This window comes from Podarcis gaigeae, assembly GCF_964106915.1.
Source record: "Podarcis gaigeae genome assembly, chromosome: 1".
In the NCBI taxonomy this organism is placed as follows: domain Eukaryota; kingdom Metazoa; phylum Chordata; class Lepidosauria; order Squamata; family Lacertidae; genus Podarcis; species Podarcis gaigeae.
The window spans coordinates 50,064,993-50,086,802 of NC_139678.1; the positions used below are offsets into that span (position 1 = coordinate 50,064,993).

At 41.7% G+C, this 21,810-nt stretch overlaps 2 protein-coding genes across 54 annotated transcripts in view; both read right to left on the reverse strand.

Moving 5' to 3' along the window:
* MADD (MAP kinase activating death domain) overlaps positions 1–17,308 on the reverse strand; it is an 80,375-nt gene extending 63,067 nt beyond the window's left edge. For 49 of the 50 annotated variants that reach the window (XM_083748941.1, XM_083748940.1, XM_083748937.1 and 46 more), the window contains exon 1: positions 17,186–17,308. The gene's annotated coding sequence lies outside the window, so the exon portion shown is untranslated. Of the gene's footprint in view, positions 1–16,941; positions 17,093–17,185 lie in introns of those variants that run through there. The other variant, XM_083748910.1, reaches the window with a different exon arrangement.
* A 390-nt stretch (positions 17,309–17,698) lies between these two features.
* Positions 17,699–21,810, reverse strand: part of NR1H3 (nuclear receptor subfamily 1 group H member 3) — a 30,524-nt gene continuing 26,412 nt past the window's right edge. For 3 of the 4 annotated variants that reach the window (XM_083752002.1, XM_083752005.1, XM_083752003.1), the window contains one exon: positions 17,699–20,316. In XM_083752002.1, the coding sequence (XP_083608128.1) occupies positions 20,170–20,316 (147 nt within the window). In that variant the 3' untranslated portion in view covers positions 17,699–20,169. The remainder of the gene's footprint in view (positions 20,317–21,810) is intronic. The other variant, XM_083752004.1, reaches the window with a different exon arrangement.

The following is a 21,810-nucleotide window of genomic DNA, read 5'->3' on the forward strand; positions in this document are numbered from 1 at the left end:
TGAGTAACCACAGCCAGGCTATCTCTATTCTGCAACTGGAGGAAAAAATGTTTTTTATAAGTGTGATAGGATATATTTTGACAAAATTTGACATCTTTTTATTGCTACTGTACGTTATAACTGCTTATACATTATTAGCTTCTTGCCAATACACTGGTGAAAAAGAAATGCCTCAGCTGAAAAATAAAACAGGCTGAGATGTGGAAGCAATCTTATCTTGGGCACCTGAAATATTATAACTTTTCTACAAAAATAGAAAAGTAAATCTCTATTGTGATACCATCTACAAAGCAACACTTTAGCAGAATGTGTCTTGGGGACAGAATGTGTGTGATTTTCAAATAATCACAGTCCACACAGCAATCATAATCATAGCTTATTAGTGCATAATCATACTGCACTTTATTAGTTGGAAGGAGAGAAGATTGTGTCTCAAGACCAAATGGAATCAGAAGAACCTTGAATCAGCTAGGTACTTTAGATACTCTTGCTAAGCCCAAATGAGATGAAACATGGTTAAATTCTATTTTCATAGAACTTAGATAAAACCACTTACTCTATAAAGCCTAGATAACACATATAGTAGTACACAAATATGGGCTGATTAATCTGATTATCCATTTATATAAGCAAATCCTTTTCGGCTCAAGAAGCTTCTCATTTACTGCCAGTCCACTGCAGCAAGTTCCTGAACCCCAGTTCTATCCACAGATACAGTGGTACCTCGGGTTACAGACGCTTCAGGTTACCTTTCATATCTGGCCTTCTTAACTGTCTTGCACTCTCATGAAATTTCCGAAGGCTTTATTTATTTTTGATGAGCCCTGTTCCCCTTTCCCATTCTGAGTGGGAAGAGAACTAGTTATCATTTACATAACTAGAATAAAACTTTTTCCCTTATTTCAAAAAGAATCCAGCACTTAAAATGCAGATCTTAATGCTTGATGTTTTTAAGCGTTTGCAGTCTTAAGGCTTTTGCCAAACACTTGGGTAGCTTAAAAGATGCTCAGTTTTCTTGTTAGATATTGTGCCTGTAGATTATATTCTAGCCAACCTATTGTGATACGTATTAAAATGCTTAAATGTTGATACCAGTACTCTTGTCCTTAAAGAATAATATGCAGCATATCTCAACAAGCTGAATCTGTGGCTTAACTCAAATAAAAAACTTGCTAAGTGAATAAAAGTATTTTTACTGCCAGCAATACCCCTTCTTGGACAGGGATAATTTGGCCATACAGTGGTACCTCAGGTTACATACGCTTCAGGTTATATACACTTCAGGTTACAGACTCTGCTAACCCAGAAATAGTGCTTCAGGTTAAGAACTTTGCTTCAGGATCTGAACAGAAATCATGCTCCGGGGCGTGGCGGCAGCAGGAGGCCCCATTAGCTAAGAGCTGAGAGCCAGTGTGGTGTAGTGGTTTAGAGCGGTAGTCTCGTAATCTGGAGAACCGGGTTCGAGTCTCCACTCCTCCACATGCAGCTGCTGGGTGACCTTGGGCCAGTCACACTTCCTTGAAGTCTCTCAGCCCCACTCACCTCACAGAGTGTTTGTTGTGGGGGAGGAAGGGAAAGGAGAATGTTAGCCGCTTTGAGACTCCTTAAAGGGAGTGAAAGGCGGGATATCAAATCCAAACTCTTCTTCTCTTCTTCTAAAGTGGTGCTTCAGGTTAAGAACAGTTTCAGCTTAAGAACAGACCTCCGGAACGAATTAAGTACTTAACCCGAGGTACCACTGTAGTAGTATGTACTGTGGTAACCTCTCTGTTAGATTACTGGAAAATGATGTATGTGGGGCTGCCCCTGAAGATGATGTAGAAGTTGCAACTGGTACAAAATGTGATAGATAACTGTCAGCACCACCATACAGGAGCCATATGAAACAGCATCCTTTTTGCTTTTAAGTCTTTTGAGCAGAGCCAAGTATATTCTTTTTTGCTTGTCTAAGACAAAATGCTTTCTCTTCAACCCTCACTTACCTGCATATCAGGAAAGTTTTGGAATGTGCAAGTTGAAGCCATTGTATACTAAGTACAGCTAGATCTATTGTGAAATTACCGGTAAATGTTCCATTAAACATTTTTGCTTGTTTTTCCGCAAGGAAAAACTAATATTCCTGCTTCAGAAGGCAGTGATATTCAAGAAAAACTTGACATTAGATTAATTGCATGATTTCAAGAAACATATGTAGTTTTAAATAGGAACTGCAAGGGGGAGTACTGTTGGAATTGTGACTATGGTGCATGGGGAAAGATTAGTCTCCTCCCATGAACTGTGGTTGTGAACCTGATTGGTGTCCCCTAGTGGCTATTTAAATTTAAATGGCTAGATATGTTAACTGCAATGACATCGTTAATTTCACATCTAGTTTGTCCATCAGATCATGCTCTTTAGTTTAAAAACGTTGTTATAAGCATGCAAGAGTATTCCTAATTTATTTGTCTGAAATTATGGAGGCTATGGAATTATGACATGTGACATATGAATGAATATATTGTTTTCTGTTGTTTATGAAAGTAACTGAATGCACATAATATAAAATCAGAAGAGAAGCAGTTGCTTTTTTATGTATCAGTGGTAGCTACTGAAATGAGAATGTAGTGAGATGAAAGTGAAAAGATAAATATTCTCCCTGAGTGAAGTAACACTCTCCAGAAATAAATGTTGAATGCCAAATGCTGTTCTGGGTAATGACTTGTACTTTTCTCTGTTCTGTGTTTTTTAATGGTCACTTTTATGAGTTTGTTACTTAATAATAAAAATGATTTTTTTCCTTCTAAAAAATGTGTTTCTGACATCTGCAGTTCTCAGTGCTGCAGTATACAGTGGTACCTCGGGTTAAGAACTTAATTCTTTCTGGAGGTCTGTTCTTAACCTGAAACTGTTCTTAACCTGAGGTACCGCTTTAGCTAATGGGGCCTCCCGCTGCCGCTGTGCTGCTGGAGCACAATTTCTGTTCTCATCCTGAGAACAGAACTTAACCCTAGGTACTATTTCTGGGTTAGCCGAGTCTGTAACCTGAAGCATCTGCATAGGTGCCGATTCCATGGGGCCTGAGGGGGCCCGAGCCCCCTCAAAAAATCATTTGGGGGGGCTCCGCCCCCCCAATAATTTAAGAAAATTATTAGTTATATTATGCTTTGTAAAATCACAAAATTATGTTGGTATTTTTTATTTTCCTTGTTTGACGATAGTTACCTTTTAAAATACATTCAGTAATGAGTTAAAACAAATAATTATTACGGTAGTAAAAGAGGCGGCGCGAGTAGTTTTGCTCGGTGCGTGCGACTGGCCCAGCCCCTCTTTCCTTTTCCTCTCTTCTGCTCTCCCGCCGGGCGCCTGAGGGAGAGTTACTTAGCGGTTCTGAGGAGCCGCTGTTGTTTTGGCAGGGGAAAAACCGCCACCCGCGAACCGCCGAGCTCCCTCTCTCTTTTCAGCCTCTCTCTCTCTCTCTCTCTCTCTCTCTCTCTCTCTCGCTATGGCCAAGGAGGAGAAGAAGCCCTTCAGCCAGTCTATGGCCGAGTGGCGGAGGTTCATCTACAACCCCAACAGCGGCGAGTTCCTGGGGCGAAGGGCCAAGAGCTGGGGTGAGGAGGGCGAGCGAGCGCGCGCGCGCGGGGAAGGGAGGGGAGGGGGCGGCCGGCACGAGGGGCGGTGGGAGGCGAGGCGCGGCGGGCACTTGCCTTGCCCACCACGCATCTCTCTCCTTCTCGGTCTCTCTCCCTTCCTCAGCTGGCGAGGGGGCCACGAGGCGGGCGGCAGCAGCAGCAATGGGCCGGGAGCGGCTCTTAGAAAACTTCCCGGGGCAGGACCCCGGTATGGGCCCCCCCAATATTTTTTATAAGTCGGCGCCCCTGAAGGGCGCAGATGCTACAACTTCATTTCTAGTGATGTTAAAAATATATTGCCTTTGCAAAAGCAGTGACATGATGACAGAAACACTCTCCCTCCAGCATGTACTGTATTCAGTTCCATAATCCATATCCAGGGGGTACTCAAGGGTACGCAGTACAGGCACCTCTTTTTGTTGTTGTTAAAAAGTGTGACACTGTAACAACTTTAAGGTGAGTACTGGCACCTATTTTTATAGGAAAAAAGGCACTGCTCAGTAGTGTGCAGGGCAAAATAAGCAGTTGTGTTCCTCAACAACACTCTCACATAGACAGAGTCAATAAGCAATAATTGAATGATAATTCATTTTCTATACTGCTTAATATATTAAAAAGATCTCTAAGAAGTGTACAAAAAACTGAAGCAACAACAGACAACTTTTTAAAAAATTACAAAAACAGGAAGTTATATATAAAATGTTACATTAATACAAAGTTATTAATATATACAAATCATATCAATTCATTTTCCTTCTGGCACAACCTCCCTCTCAGCCTCTGTTTGGGCACAGTGTCCAAACAAACTCCCACCTCATACACAAAAGAGAGTTCCTGGAAACAGTAGGAATCACCCTTGTCTCTCACTTTTTATGGGCAGGCCCAAGGTGGATGGTACTTCCTCAAGATGCCCACAGCAGTGTCCCATTCAGCTGGGGAGCAAATACCTAAATCAATTAGAAGTGTCACACACTGAGGAAAGCTACCATTCTTGCTTCACTGCTGTACATAGTATGGTTATCATTGGTGTAGTAGTTGTTTGGTCTATTACCACACATAGTACAGTACAAGGTTTCAGCTTTCTTGTAAAGTTTTTTTGCCTTTCAGAGCAGAGCACGATGACTGTGTTTTCATCAGCAAGTGCCCTGGCCATACAACCTTCAATTCCATGCATACAGAGACTGGATAACAGGAGCCTCAGGTAATCTGATTCAGATCAGTCTCCATAGCAACTCAGTCTCTTGTCCCTAGATCACAGCCCATTGGAACTATTTATAGAGCAATTGCAATCTCCCCGCCCCCCCCCACACACACACCATGCACACACAAATCTCTCAGCACCACCCACATTACAAACAAGATTCACTTGGGCACAATAGCTGCCTTCAGCTGGCAATTAAACATCACGTTCACAGTATCAGGAGGTGCATATGACAGTGTGACATTTTCACTATGCACTTCAACTTGCAAGTCACAAGAGCTTCCCCCCTCTCCCCGTGGAGGATAAAAATCAGATTAATTATCTCTTATTGTGAACTAGGCTACTTTTACTGAGCTCAACTGGGGGGGCGGGAATCTCCATGCATCACAGAACTAGTAGAATAGAATGAAGGGGAAAAATTGGTCAAGAAAATCTGGCTCATGACAGAAGTAAGCCTGAATGCCTGTCCTGAGTAAATACATATTTTTCCTCAAAGAACCTAGAAGCAGGAGGAAGAATGTGAGAGGCAGGAGAAGATTGGAGGTCTGGAGACTGTAGGCCAGTGAGCAAAGGGGTCAGACAATTGCCACATCTATAGTCCAGAACAAAAGTAGCCAAGATACAGTAATGCCCCTGGCTCCCTTAGCCCAAGTCATTGGGCTACAATTCTCATTAACCCAGTCAGCATGGTCAATGGTCAGGGATGATGGAAGTTTTAATTCAACATCTGGAAGACGTCACATTGGTTATCCTTGTTTTAGAGTCCTAGCAGAGTGGCTATTCTTTTAACAATTGCATAAAGATGAAGCTGTGTCAATTTTGGCTTATACTGTCACTGCAGCATTGTGACCTGATAGGCCTTAAAGGACCAACAAGGGCTAAGAAGCAGAGGATGATGGATGCTGATTGAACGAGCCAGCTACTACCTTGGCCGCAGGCTTGTAATATAGAATACATAGAGCAAAACAATCTTGCCAAATACTGAAAGACAGTCAGTAAAGAATCTGACCTTCAAATTCTTTGAGCTGACTGCACCAAAAACAACAACCATGCAGCCAAAGGAGAACAACTGAAATTTTCCGTAATCAAAAATGGCTTTTCTTTATGCATCAGTGCCAAGAAACACAGTTCACATCTTCTTAAACGAACAGCTATATAATCCAAAATTCAATCATGGGGTAATCTCATGTTCAAATATTATGTTAACTTGACACCTACTACTTGGATGAGACTTTTGTTCATTCCTCATTTTAAAGTGAACTGACTCAATTCCCACCTCCTGGACATACACAGACCAGAAGACAATTATCCTTCAGATTTCACACTTCTCTAAAATTTATGATCCAGTTCTTAACTCAAAGAAATGCATTAAGTGTTTTGGAAGATGGTCTTTGGGACCATATCAGACATCACATCACAACTAGTCACTTTGGACTCCACTCTGGACCTTTTATTGATCCCTCTGAAACAAAGGAGGCAGGTTGTACATAAAGACTTAGTAATACTGCTACTCATGATGGCCATATGTATTGTCAAAAATGTTAAGATATATTGTCAAAAAGGTCCACTTAATCCCATTATGTGGTTGACATTCAAGCAGTGGCGTAGCGGGGGGGCCGGCCGCACCGGGTGCAACATCTGGGGGGCGCGCTCGCACTCACAGCTCTCTGCCCCTACTAAAATTCACAAGTTAGGGGGCGCAAATTACTTGCCTTGCCCCGGGTGCTGACAACCCACCCTACGCCACTGCATTCAAGACAGACTCGAGTATTGCTCCATTTGGTTGTACTGTAACTAGTTAGTGTTGCAACTAGCTAGTGTTAAAACTAGCTGATATTTAAGCATCCAAGAAATGCTCTTTTTCACTATTTTATGTTACCTGAAATACAAGATAAAACTCACAAGCCAATATTATTCTCTAGAATTGACTGTAGGAGCATAAAGTATATTTAAATTTCCTTCCCCCAATGTACTCTGATAGTTACAATAAAGGTATCAACTCACAAACTAGCTGGTTTCTCACAGCTATGAATGACCAGATTAAAAAGTCATTCTGCCTCTTGTGCAGCCACATAAACTTTGTGTGTAAACAGCAGACAGCTAAGCTGTCAGCCGAGATCTAAATTCAGGTAGGTAGCCGTGTTGGTCTGACGCAGTCGAAATAAATTTTAAAAATTGTCCAGTAGCACCTTAGAGACCAACTAAGTTTGTTCTGGGTATAAGCTTTCATGTGCATGCACACTTCTTCAGCCAAGATCTAAGTTTTATCTGATAACAGTGCAGGAAGATTAGAACTGATCCAGAATTGATAGCTTAAGCACTTGCCAACAGAATTATTCCATTAAAGCATTACAAATTTTGCCACACAACCAATAAATAAAAAGCAGTCAACAGCATAGTAGAATGCCAATTAAGTGGCTGTTTGACTCTTGTTTATTCTTTCTTCCAGGATGGAAATCCTCATGGATAAAGCAGCAAGAATCAATTATGCTGTATGGGAAACTAATAAGTTTTCCTAAATTAATTCCACACTTCATAAAATAACCTTGTAAGAAATAGAATTAACAGGATCTCCAACAAATGTCAAACTATATAAAATTACTCAACTGGGCAGGATTATATAAAATATTCATTTGCTTCTTTTACCCACTTTTGCCTCATTTTCTCCAGTAGTATTTCCTTTAAATATTATCTAAGAGTAAAGAATACTCCACAAATACTTGTTCTCCAACAGTTAAAGCTCTAATGGTAAATAAGCAAAAAGAATGTTAGGATCCATATACAGCACCACATAAACCAGATTAGCTACCCTCAATTAATTTAACATGATGCTCATAGCATCATTGCATTACATTGCATTAATTCACAATCACAATTAGACAGAAGATGAATGGTGGAATTGTGGCTCAGCAAGAGGTTTTTTAAATATAATGGTTATGGAACCCTGAGGAGCTGCAGGGTGCTCCAGCCTCACATTCCTAAAGGAAGGTGCAGACCCCCAACATATGCAGGCAGGGTTCATCTAGACAGGCCAGCTTATTAGCTGTGATTCCTGCATTGCAGGGGGTTGGACTCGATGAGCCCTTGGGCTCTTCCAAGTCTACAGTTCTATGATTCTGGCTGTCTGGTTAAGCACAGAAAATAGTAGAAGGGCAGGGGAAAACAACACAGTTGGGGAGTGGGGTTGTTGTTCAAGCTACCCACCCCCAGTAACAGCAAGGTCAAATAAATAATATTTATTGTGTTGGTCCACAGACCATAGCAGAATAAAACAAGACACCAGGACTTCCATAAAAGTACAGGAATCATCATTGTAATGATGATGGACTCTACTTCATCGGAGGTTTTTAAACAGAGAGTTTGGATGGTCATCTGTCACGGATTCTTTAGCTGTGATTCCGGAATTGCAGGAATCTCTGGGCTAGATTACCCTTGTAGGTCCTTTCCAAATCTACAGTTCTATAATTCTATGATTGTTCCATGTAAATCACACACGCTATGATTCTATTATTGCTCCATGCAGTGAACTGCAATGATTTGTTTGGGCTTTCCTGCAGGAATCTTAAGTGAAACACTGGCCATTATCACAGACAGAATACTAAGTGAAAGATCAGGATACTAATATTGCACATTTTACTGAATCATCCTACTAAATACACATGGCTAATTTCATGGCTATGTTCTACCTTCACTATCAAAGGCTCTGAGTACCAATTGCTGGGAATCACAAATGGGAAGGTTTTGTTTTTTAAGTGGGAAGAGTACTGTTGTAATTTAAGTCTTCCTTGAGGGCTTCCCATAGGTACCTTGATGACCCCATGATAACAGGATGATGCACTAGCATGCACACTTTAAAAAAAGTGTATATAGACTCCAAAATTTCTATGCAATATGACAATGGAAAAATAGTTTGAAATCATATCAAATTTATTACCTATTTTTGCTCATTTGTGCACTCCCTGAATTTTTACTTTTTCTTATTCTATTGAACATTTTAGATTGTCCTCATAAACTCATACAGTACATCTAATGTATTAGTGTCATTGTCAAGATTAAAGTTCCTGCATTTCAAGTACATTCAGGTTCTCTCCATTTGTTACATTTCTATTCAAAACCATCTGAATATTTCATTAGCATGCGATTTGCTGCCAACATTAAAGAATTATGAAAGATGTTAAGGAGTATGAAGGCAACATATTTTCCTCTAACTTCCTTGCTATCTATTACTTTGTTTCCATAAATGTTGAAAAATATGCAATTAAGATTCTTTAGGAACATGTTCAAGGTTAAGTTGTCATAACACATTGCCAGTATTTCTTCTCACAGAGTGGATATGTCTGCACAGAATTTTATGTAAGAGAACTAAAATGATTCATCTACTGGGTGCTATAGAAATTGTTAGTTATATAACTGCATGCAGCATGTTCACATAATATATAGTCTGATATTTTATTATGCGTTTATCTTGTATCTAATACAGTGGTACCTCGGGTTACATACGCTTCAGGTTACATACGCTTCAGGTTACAGACTCCACTAACCCAGAAATAGTGCTTCAGGTTAAGAACTTTGCTTCAGGATGAGAACACAAATCATGCTGCGGCGGCAGCGGGAGGCCCCATTAGCTAAAGTGGTGCTTCAGGTTAAAAACAGTTTCAGGTTAAGAACGAACCTCCGGAACGAATAAAGTACTTAACCTGTGGTACCACTGTAATGAAGAGGTAACAGCTCTAGATACACTAAAATGACTGCGTCTAAAAAATTTGGTCATGGACCCAATCAGAAAGGAGGTGAATCTTGACATAAACTTAAGTGGTGCCCAGGATCTGATGCTAGATGTTAAGTTAAATCAATTTGGAACAGTTTCCATACACCTATCAAATTTAACATATGTGAAAGTAAACATCTGCCAAGAAAGTTCAGCAGTCACATTTGAAAAAGGTGGAAAGAGGAAAATTCTATTCTAATTCTAAAGAGGAAATTTCTATTTAAATGATGAGTTTGGTAGAACCAAATAATCATAGAATTGTAGAGTTGGAAGGGACCCTGAGGAACATCTGGTCCACCCCCCCTGCAATGCAGGAATATGCCGCTGTCCCATGCAGGAAACAAACCTGCAACCCTGGTATCAGCACCACACTCTAACCAACTGAGCTAAGGCCTATATAGTTATATGTCTAATACAAGTATAACAAGGAAAGAAATGAATTGTTTATGCATAAAGTTTTATCCTGCTTTTTCATGTCTTTCTAAATATCCAAAGCATATTGCATAAAATATATAAGCACACTCATAAAATTATTATTATTATTATTATTATTATTATTATTATTATTATTATTATTATTATTATTCTTTATATCCTACCTTTTCCCCCAACAAGGACTTAAGGTAACTTACAGCTAAAATAGAATAAATAGCAATCACTAAAAATAAAAACAAAAACATTTAGAGTGTGTGTGTCTGTGAGAGAGAGAGAGAGAGAGAGAGAGAGAGAGAGAGAGAGAGATATTAAAACATACAGATCATTACAAAAGTATTACAGTACCAGACCTTTCCTTAAAAACAATCAGTTCCCAAAAGCCTGTTGGAACAAGAAATTATTCATCTGCCAGCAAAAGGCCAACAAAGAGGAACCAGTCTAATTTCTCTAGGAAGAGAGTTTCAAAGTCTGGAAGCAGGAACTGAGAAGGCCCATCCAAAAGAAAAATCACACTATAAATTGTTTCAAAATCTCATTTGTAATGAGGATGCAAGCTATTTCATAAAACCCTGAAAAAATAGAAAGGTCTTAATATTTCCCCCTAAATGTTAAGCTGAAAGGAGAGTTCAAAAATAAGACACCATGACTGAAAAGGACCAGCTTTATTCCCTTACAGATTCCATCCAATGCTTCGGTGAAAACTAAAGTAGGATGTGGCCTGTCCATAGATGGCAGAATAAAAAAGGCTAGTGTCTTCAACATGGCCCATTAGACTAATAGTAACCAGCACAATTAGTTAATACTGGTACAATATGCTGTCTCTACTACTGTTTCCCTTATCCTTGAAAGGAATTGAGCTGCTGCATTCTACACAAGCTGAAGCTCTGAAGACTTTTCAACAGCAGCTTTATACACAATTCACTGCAAAAATAAATGACAAATGCATTAATCACATGAGCCCCAGGCTGCTTCCATGTTGAGCAGCTACCATGAAACAGCTATACTTCACTCACTTTATGTACGACACCTACATTACACAGTAAACAAAATACCCTCCTCCCATGCTTCCCCTGTTCAGCGTCTGCTACCCACCCCTCAGAAATGTATTATGTTTTAAAAGTTGCACAATTTTCTGAGGTGTAGCTGACCCATAGCACAGCCATTCCAGCATAACTGGCTGATAATGGCCTGCATATAATGTGTTCTAGGCATTTTCTTCTTTATAGTCTGTATCTCCTCTGTAGGAATTCTCACTATCTTGTCAACCCTTCTCTTCCAAATAGCATTACCTTTACAGTCGTACCTTGGTTTTTGAACAGAATGTGTTCTGGAAGTCCGTTTGACGTTTGGAACGTTCGGAAAGCAAGGCGCAGAAGCCGTGCCGGACGTTCGGCTTCCAAGGTAAAGTTTGCAAACACCTACTTCTGGGTTTGTGGTGTTTGAGTTCCTAGTTGTTCGTGAACTAAGCTGTTCGAAAACCAAGGTACAGCTGTATTGCAGTGAGGTGGGTAGAACTGATCTGGAGAGAAGGAAGGAGCATTTAACCCTTTCCCACATATACTTTCACATCACTGAAAATTCTCCGCCCGCACACACACACATTTGGACCTAGAGACAAGGGAACTGATCACTTGGCTATGTAATTTGTATCCCAGAAGTATGAATGCAGCTTAAGGCAAAACAACAAAAACTGGGTGTAGATATATCATCTGTGTTTGAAACACAGCAGCCAGTGTTGTGAGATGGCACTGTGGAGCTGCCCTGACATAGTTCAGGGCTATGCAGATGCCCCTGTAAGAGTGCCAAATTGGCTTCACCAGTACAGATTTTGTAATGCAGACTTTGTAGTTATCTGCCAATTTGCTGGCCTGCATTTATGTAAGCACTGAAGCTGCACAGAAATAATTTATAAACTACATCTGATCTTAGCCAAAAGGCTGAGAAGCAATCTTCAATTTTTTCATTTGGCAAGTATGTATGTGAATTCTTTAGTTTAAGCAAATGCCTACTTGCACAGAAAATACCTCGGTGGAACCTCGGGTTACGTACCGTCCTCCTTACGAACGCTTCAGGTAATGAGCTCCGCTAACCCGGAAGTAGATGCTCCTGGTAGCAAACTTTACCCCGGGATGCGAACGGAAGTTGCGTGGCAGTAGCAGGAGGCCCCATTAGCAAAAGCGCACCTCAGGTTAAGAACGACTGTGGGTTAAGAACGGACCTCCAGAATGAATTAAGTTCATAAATGGAGGTACCACTGTAATTGTTTTTTGCCTTCTCCTGCTGGGTCTGATGTTACATATGATTTAGTGTTTTGGTTTTTTCATTATTTTCCTTATTTTAAAGTAATTTTTGTCATAAGTTATAATAATAATATATTATTTATACCCCACCCAATTTTAATAAAAACTCAGCAAACAAGAATAAATTTTATAAAAGCAGCTGAATACCAAAAATATTTAATAAAAGTATGATGGGGGAGGGGGGAACTGTTTTCTTTATGTACAAATATACATAGCAGTAGTTTCTTCAAAGTACTGGGAATCAAGAGATAAGCCTATTCAAACTTGTAACCAAAGGGAAAAGGGGAAATACTATGTAAAACAGATAAAACATCACTTTTTAATTACATCTCTGAGAAGACGAATCAATCATAATACATTAGATTTATTTTCTCAGTTTTGCCTTGCTATTCTGACATTTCCCCACTGAAGAAGAAAAAAAATGACTATAGTAGGCACTTAACATATGTGAGAAAGTTTATTTAATTAGAAACCCGCAAAGACACAATCAGGAACTGTTTACATAAGTCAAAACCATACCATTTTGAATATATGGAAATGTTCCAAATAAATATTAGTAAATATTAGTTTGGAAATGTCCAAGCATCCCCCATACTTGGGATTCATGGCAGCCATGTGTACACCAAGCTTGTTTATCCTTGTACTATTTATGCTTGCCTGTTTCTCCACCCCATGGCTCTACAGAAATCACATTTTAGATACTGTGACAGACATTTTCTACCTGATTTGCAAGGTAGGTTTGTGCATTTCTCCGTGATTTATCTAAGCTTTGTGCAATTCCTCATGACATTAATATAACATATGTACATAGACTATAACCTATAAAACATACATATGATGAAAACAACTGCCAGCTGGACTAGGGAAATAAACTAATGCCAACAAAACTTTTTAGCTGGAGTGAGTGGGGAGATGGGTTTCCTGATACAGAATGGTAGTTGCTGTATAAATGCAGATCTTTTATTATTAGGCTGCAGAGAAACTAACATGTGGATAGCCAGATACTAAGGTGGGCCAAGTGCTCTGATGCAACAACACAGTGCATATTTGTACAATAGTATAGACAATCCATGAAAAGCCACTCCTAAGCTACTTATTACCTTATCTTAATAAATTCCACCAACGAATTCCTTTATTAGAATGAAGTCACATACACACACCATTAACAAATTATACATTAAACGCCTGTTACTAGTTTCAGGGGGGACGTGGGTGGTGCTGTGGGTAAAAGCTTCAGCGCCTAGGGCTTGCCGATCGAAAGGTCGGCGGTTCGAATCCCCGCGGCGGGGTGCGCTCCCGTTGCTCGGTCCCAGCGCCTGCCAACCTAGCAGTTCGAAAGCACCCTCAGGTGCAAGTAGATAAATAGGGACCGCTTTCTAGCGGGAAGGTAAACGGCGTTTCCGTGTGCAGCTCTGGCTCGCTAGAGCAGCGATGTCACGCTGGCCATGTGACCCAGAAGTGTCTTCGGACAGCGCTGGCCCCTGGCCTCTTGAGTGAGATGGGCGCACAAGCCCAAAGTCTGGCAAGACTGGCCCGTATGGGCAGGGGTACCTTTACCTTTACCTTTTACTAGTTCCAGGTAGTAACGGAAGCATTGGTACAACTTCTCTACTAATGAAGGTAACAAAGGTGATTTAGAATATGCCAACCACTCTACAAAGTATTAAGAACATAAGTATTAACACCCGACTACGCTGGAAAATCATCATATCATATCTGACTTTGGTTTATATATTTTATCATAAATAAATATCACTTGATGTTTTTCAATGATTGGTATTATTTTATAATGAATTTTAAGTGGCATAATGTTGGCTCTATCAAAATAAATTATTCATTTTGAATTATCATAATATGTATTACACTGCTTATTGTAATGAGGTATTGATAGGCAGTTTTATGGTTGCATTGAAAGCCACATTTTTGGGATGCATTTATGTGGGAAACTGGCATACAAACTGAACTAATAAGAATGTTAGTGTAAGTGCTAGGCTCCAGTGCTAGCCATTAATTCTTGCAGGCAGAATTCAGGTTTTTATTTTGTCCTTCTATACCTTAAATTACTCTCAGTCCAGTGCTCTAGCAAGGGCATCTATAGGAATTTTCTCAGCAACTGTCCAACAGCCATAGAACTTCTCTTCGAGACTCACAAAAGCCTAAGGATCCTAGATTATTTTCACATAGCACACTAAAAGGTGTACTTGAGGTTTTCAAGTATTATTTCTTTCACAGGAGACAAAGAACAACCATTTAAGCTTCTTGTATGAAAGTCAAATACAAATCACTTTAGGCAGTAATCCATGTTGGTTTTTAATGTTTGTTTGTAATTGGTTTAAAAGGATAAAATGAGAATTCCCCAGATGCCTAGATGCAAGATTGGGGTAAATACTCTCTTGGTGAAAGAGCTCCAGCAGATATTGAAAATGACAAAACATGCAGCAAAGCAAAGCAGTAAGCTCCACTGAATTCAATAAAGCTTGCTTCCCAGTAGACATGTTGAGGGTTGTGCTGTTAGAATGTTTTTGACACATGACCGAAGTCTCAGAATATTTTTACATACTACAGGGCCTCTTGGTGAACTATTTTACATACACAATAAACACTTAATACAAATTTTAAAAATTGAATATTTTAACCAGTGTTGTATTTTGCATTTGTGTTACAATTACAAAAACTACCAAGGCTCACATGTGAAAATGTCCTTAAGCCAGTAGGGGGTAGAGTTTTGTCTGCTCTGGCCTGTCTTTCACAAATGCTGTCATTCACTTTATGTCGAGTAGACAGATGGGACAGAAATCTAAATAAATATGCTTTAAAGACCTCAGCAACATCAGCAAGCAAATCCTTGGCAGAATTTCCTATCAACATTCCCATCATGTTTAATATACAGCCTAAATGTATTTGTTTTCAAGAACACACAAACATTTTATCATACAAAAGGAGACACTTGATGGGGATGCATTATTCTGGTCAGAATTATTGAGAGGCTATAAGTGAATGGCTCCATCAGATATGGATAACTAAAGACAATAACTATTCACTGTACATCAGAAACACATAAATAACATGCTGTGTAAGGGGAGAAATGCCAGCTAGATGGTTCTGATGAGTTCCTTGCTTCTGCAAAGAAACCATGAAGAATGGACAGTTTCTGCCACCTCCAAGGAATCACACCTAGTGATGATCAGATCCTAACAAATAAATGGCATTCTTAAATTAATTTTGATCCTATTTTATATTGTTTTGATTGATCTATAGTATGTTACTTTTATTGTATATTTCTTTTGTAATATGTGTTAATGTTGTTCACCACTTTGGGGTGCTTAGGGCCCAAAAGCATTGCAGAAATGATCACCAGGAAAATGAAATCTATCTGAGGAGCTCGTGTGTACAGAATAGATGCTACTCTATTAGTTGAACTTTACAATGTGTCACCACACAACCCTTCATTCTTTAAAGCACGCATTCTCCTCTTTCAGATTGTTTCAACACTGGGAGGCCAGCTGCTTCAAAAACCACAGTCCCTTAATAGATGCTGTAATTTTCCAGCTGGCCAAACTCGACCCCCAAAAATGCAAGTCAGAAGCAAGCAAGATCGATCTCCCAACACCTTATTTTGCAAGGCACAGACGGCAAAGACAGACACTTCATTCCGTGTGGAATGTAAGCCGACCCCCGCGGCCTGGGGGACGACATACGACCCCTCCGCTGGTGTTGTTGGGCCGAAGAATATCTCTGCTGAGTTGGTCACAGCAACGAGAGCCGCAAACTGCATTTTATCTCTTCCCTCTATCTCTCTCTCTCGTGACCTTGGACAAGCATCCACCCGGAGCGAGTCCAGAAGAGCAGCTGCAACCGTATCGCATCCCCCAAGGACAGGAGAGATGGATCCACAGAGCAAGGACGGGGCATCTTCGCGTTGCAAGCTCAGCCCAGAGGAGGGATGAGAGGGGGGCGTAAGCCACACAAATCACAGCAACATCAGGCAGTCGCCCTCCTAAACCCATCTATACGCACATAACACACACATACTGTGTTTTTGTGTGTGTACACACACACACAGAGTATACACATAGAGTGGTACCTCAGGTTAAGTACTTAATTCGTTCTGGAGGTCCGTTCTTAACCTGAAACTGTTCTTAACCTAAAGCACCACTTTAGCTAATGGGGCCTCCCGCTGCTGCCGCGCCGCCGGAGCACGATTTCTGTTCTCATCCTGAAGCAAAGTTCTTAACCCGATATAATATTTATGGGTTAGCGGAGTTTGTAACCAGAAGCGTCTGTAACCTGAAGCGTATGTAACCCGAGGTACCACTGTACACTGCTCCAGTACCTGCCCTCCTAAACCCATTTATACGCACATAAACACACACAGGCACAGTACCTGCTGCATCCCGCTAATGCCCTAAGCTTTATCCCTTTATCCCTCCCTCCCCATGCGGCTGCGCCTCATCCACCAGCGCCTGCCAATATTTCTCCTCACACACACACCTTCTCTGCGTCAGCCGTCGGCACCCCCCGCCCGAACGCCTTTCCGTTCCGAGCCCCCCACTCGTGCCTGCTGCACTCGTGCCCGCGCACTCCCCCGCCCTCCCCTCCCGACCCACGCGAGCTCCGCGCGCCCACCTGCTCTCCACCGAGCAGCCCCTCAGCCCAGGCGCCACTGGCTGCGTATCCCGCCGCCGCCTCAGCCGGCAGGTCCGGTTCTCTCTTCGCCGCCGCCGCCACCCCGACGCAAGCGAGCGCGCCTCCTCTGCCTTCCCCACAAACCCTCGCCGCCTCTCAGCCCCGCATATGTCACAGACAGGAAGCCGGGCGGCGCCCCATTATCCGCTTCCCAGCCGTTAGCGCGAGGCCTGCTCGCCTTTACCTGTCAGACGAGGCCGCCTCCTCCTCGTCGCGCACCGCGCAGCTCAGCTCAGCCCCAGCCTTAAAGCCGCCTGGCTCCAGTTCCGCATCAACAGCCCGGGGAGGAGCGAACCAACAAGCCGGAGGAGGGCGGGGAGCGGGAGGTGGGAGAGCCAAACCATTCAGCCGCTCGCAGGGGGAGGGCGGGGCGGAACGCAAACAGGGAAAGCGGCGCGAGAACCGAAAGCCGCGGGAAGAGGCGCTGCGGAGTCGCTCGCTGCTGAGGGCCTTGAGAGCGCCGTGGCCCCCGGCCGGGCCCTGCAGGAGGGAGTCGAAAAGCGGGCCTTAGCCGCGTTAAGCGACAAACTCCCCCCCCCCTCCACGCCACTATGTGGGACATGGGCTGTTAAAAGAGGCGTTATAATGAGCACGAGCAGGGCAACCAAAGAACCATTTCAATCCAAAAGAGATGCCACATGTTCTCTTCCCCCCCAAAAGCAAAAACCCGCTACCCAAAGCCATTTAACAATGGTTGTTTACTAACAGCGAACATTATGTATTAATTTTAATTTTTTGCATAAACATTAGTATTTTGCAAACAGTCAAAAATACAGAATTAAACGTAAAGGATATTGCAACAGCAAAGTTATATATAAAAAACAGAGTTTACAAATTGTTACAAGTGCTTTATAGAGTGAGTGAAGGCCAGTGGTAAGAGACCAACCTCAAGTGCAAAACAGACACAAGGCCGACACCATAGGTATGGCACTTGCTACAGTCAACATTCACATTGGTTCATGGGCCCAGGCTCTTAGGATGGTTGCAGGGCAAGCGATTTAAATCCCAACAAAGGAAGCACATACTACTGCAGTGCCAGGGAATCGCAGATTAAATTCCCGGCATCAATTTGTTTCTTCTAGCAAACAGAAGGATGGGTGTTTTTCTTCAAGTAAGTTAATCCTCTATGCAAACTTAGGTATGCTTAAGCACATTGATTGGGTGTGCCTAACTCTGCATAGGACCAGGCTGAAAACATTCAACTACCATATTTATAATGGGTATCAACCTTAAAGGAAAGTCCTTAGATAAAAACTTGACATGTTCAAAGACGAGAAGGAAGGATTATAAACATACACCTCAAAATAGATTCAGGCTCCTTTCTTTTTACAGCGTAAACTTGGATCACACATGCAAACTTATTTTTCTTCCTGAAGATATCTTATGGCAGCAGAGGAAAATATTGTTTTGTAAGACAAATTTGGAGTGAAGAACCAGGTTGGAGGGGAGAAAGTTCTTAACTCTTTGAATACCTGCCATTTTTTGCTGCAACAGTTCTCCATTTGCTTTTCTTTCCACATGGGGTCCAAAGACATACGTAATTTACCCTTACAAACATTATGTCTGGAACTCTATAGAGGAAATGGCTGGTAGGGAGGGGAGTTGCAGCTGAAAATCAGTGGGAAGGATAAGGGTTAACCACCACTCTACCAATTCTGTTCCAAATTGCCTGTTTCAAAGTGTCTCTTCTCTTAGAAAAATAGACATCAGTACCCACATTACACAGATACCCAAGTAATGTTTGATACTATTACAACATACATACACACCCACTGTAAGCTCATACAAATAGCTCAAAATACAAGGACAGGGAACATTCTTGATCTCTGGAGTCCAGGCATAGAGATACCTTCCCATGCAGATCTTTCCTGTCCACATGACTGAAGGAGTAGTACAAGACACGACAGAACATACAGCTGGCATCCCGAGCTAACCACACAAATCTCTTGGATTTGTGTCCTTGGAATGTTCCTCTGATCCACCTGGCACAATATGCATTCCCCGCAAGCCAAAAAATAATGAACTAGGCATGTTCATATGGACACAACCTTCTACGAAATCATTTGTCATGTTTTCATGTTTATGAAACCCAAAAGGAATACAGGTGCAACAAATGGTATCTACACAGAAACAGTATGGCAAGGGACAGCACTGATCTCCACTATGCCAAGACCATGCCTGACTGCGGGCAAGAGGGTTGATAGTTATAAAGCAAGCATGCTGCTCAGTGCAGATTCTACAGGTAAGATGTGTCCCATGTTGAAGCTGTGCTAATCTGCAAGTTCACAAACTTTATAAGGGCCACTTCACACATTGCTCATTGAGACTACAGTCCTATGTGTAATCAATTGAATGCAAGCCACACTGAACTCAGCAGGACTTACTTTTTAGTATCCATATACAGGATGGGGCTGCACAAATGCATGTTGTGTGTACATGTGATGTACACCTTCACATTAGAAGCAGCTGCATAGCTGGGATTGGTTATTGGGCATGGCTCCCTGTGCATTTTTGATATACACATGAATGGCCCTAAAATACCAGTGGTGGTATTTGAGGGGCGGGGATAGGAGTTGGGAAAGGAAATATCACTGAGTTTTCTTATGATACAGCTTCCCTTCCAACCTTCAAAGCCCCTTTGAAAAAGTCAACAAAATTGCATTATGGTTACAGGTTTCTGAGGGGGGGGGGAATCCGTCAAGAACCAAAAACTACTCGAGATTGCCAGAAACATCTATGAATGAGAAAATGTATTTAGAATATTCAGTCCAGACAACTCCGAGTAAACTAAACAAACTGGATACATAATGGGGGCGTGCCTCTGAAACCCTGAGGGGTATGTGGGTGTGTATGACTGGTCCTTGAAATTAAACACAGGATAAGTGCCTGAAGAAGGAGAGCCACTGGAGAAATTATTAGGGTGGGTTCGTCATCTCTACTACGTTGAGGTGTTTCAGTTGTTCCATTTCCGGAAGGCATTAAAATCAAAGACTCAAGCATTAACTGGTCCATCTCAATTGCCTTCTGCATTGTTTCAGAACAAAGAAACCACAAGACCATAGCCCTCTGCACTGAGCTCCAGTGTTTTGGAGAGGGGAGGACAGCTTCTGGTTAGCAACAGTCAAGGATGGGGTTGCTTCAGCTAGCTGGTGCACGGGGACAGTGCAGTCATTCATTGACATCCCAGATCTCTGAAAGAAGGGGTGGCAGCTTCTTGTCCTGTAGCCGAAGAGCAAACACCTGTTCAGAATGGACGCTACTTAGAGTCCGAAGACTGACCAGTTTCATTAACATCCGTGGGAACATTAGATGATCCTGCAAGGTCATATGCAAAAGGACAATGGTATCAGTCAGAGCCAAAATTCTACTTCAGTCTCAGCTTCTCATCAGCAAAGCAGGACTACTAATGACTTGCTCCCATGGTAATAATACTTCAAGGCATTTTAGATATCAGCGTAATTAATAATGTTAAATCTAAGCCTATGCCAATCAGTTCAATTGTAAAATGACTCGGCAACCTCATAGATTGCAGTGCACTGTGCCAAAGAACCCCAAGCTCCTTGCTCAGAACAAATTATGCAAATCATGGACATTTGCATGAACTGCTTTGCACTCTTTGCATAATGAATTTAAATCTTAGTATTTGGGTTTGGGGTTTTTTTGGGGGGAGGGGGAAATGGTACCATCAAGAACTGCGGAGTTAAATGACAAAGCAAAAATCAAAGGACTACAGGGCAGAAAGCTGAGGAGCAATTATATTGTGTACTAGGAGGCTTGGACAAGAAACAGTATTATGTTCTGTGCGCTAAAAATCCTGTTCAAGACTTGTGTTAGCTTCCAGACCTTCAAGCAGCACATTTCAATCAATTCTCTCTCCCCATCCCCCAGCAACTACAGTTCAGAATCAGAATTGTATTATCTCCCAAAACAAGAATGTCTAACTTGTGGACCTTCCAGATGTTGTTGGATGCCCACGAGGCCATGTCAGCATGGTCAATAGCCAGGAACGATGGGAATTTTAGTCCAGCAACATCTGGAAGGCCACTCCACCCCTGGCCTAAAAGACAGCTGGACAGTTCCACATAGGGAAGGTTCCCCAAGATCTTGAGGAGCTGTTGACAGTGCTAGCAAATGTAACTGACTATAGTTCCATATAAACAGGAGGCAGATAGAGGTTGTACAAGGCTGCATAATGTATATAGGATTGCCCATCTCTAAGGGAGTCTAAGCTGTCACAGAATGTGCAGTAGCTGCATCTCCTAATCTACAGTTCCTTTAGGCCACCTTCATTTTCTGCACATGTAAGGATTAACTTGTTATAGAAAGCAGAAGCATATGGTAGCTGAAAAGGCAGAGACCCTTCTCGGCAGTGGAGCCTGCCCTGTGGAGTGCCCTCCCATCAGATGTCAAAGAAATAAATAACTATCTGACTTTTAGAAGACATCTGAAGGCAGCCCTGTTTAGGGAAGTTTTCAATGTTTGATGTTTTATTGTGTTTTTAGTGTTCTGTTGAGAGTCGCCCAGAGTGGCTGGGGAAACCCAACCAGATGGGCGGGGTATAAATATTATTGATGATGATGATTACTGTGACAATGGAGCTGAAAGCATCTCCACTAAATATTTGCTTTCTCTCCTCAAGCTCTTAAAGAAAGGGGAACTCTTTGAGTAAGCCCCTATTAGAGCTGTAATGTTTGCCCCGTCTCTGTTTCTTTTAATAAATATTAGATAGCAGGAAAGGAATAGCAATAGCAGCACTACATACAGAAAGTCACAGGTGCATCTCCAGATAAAAGGATTTCAGCTAACAGG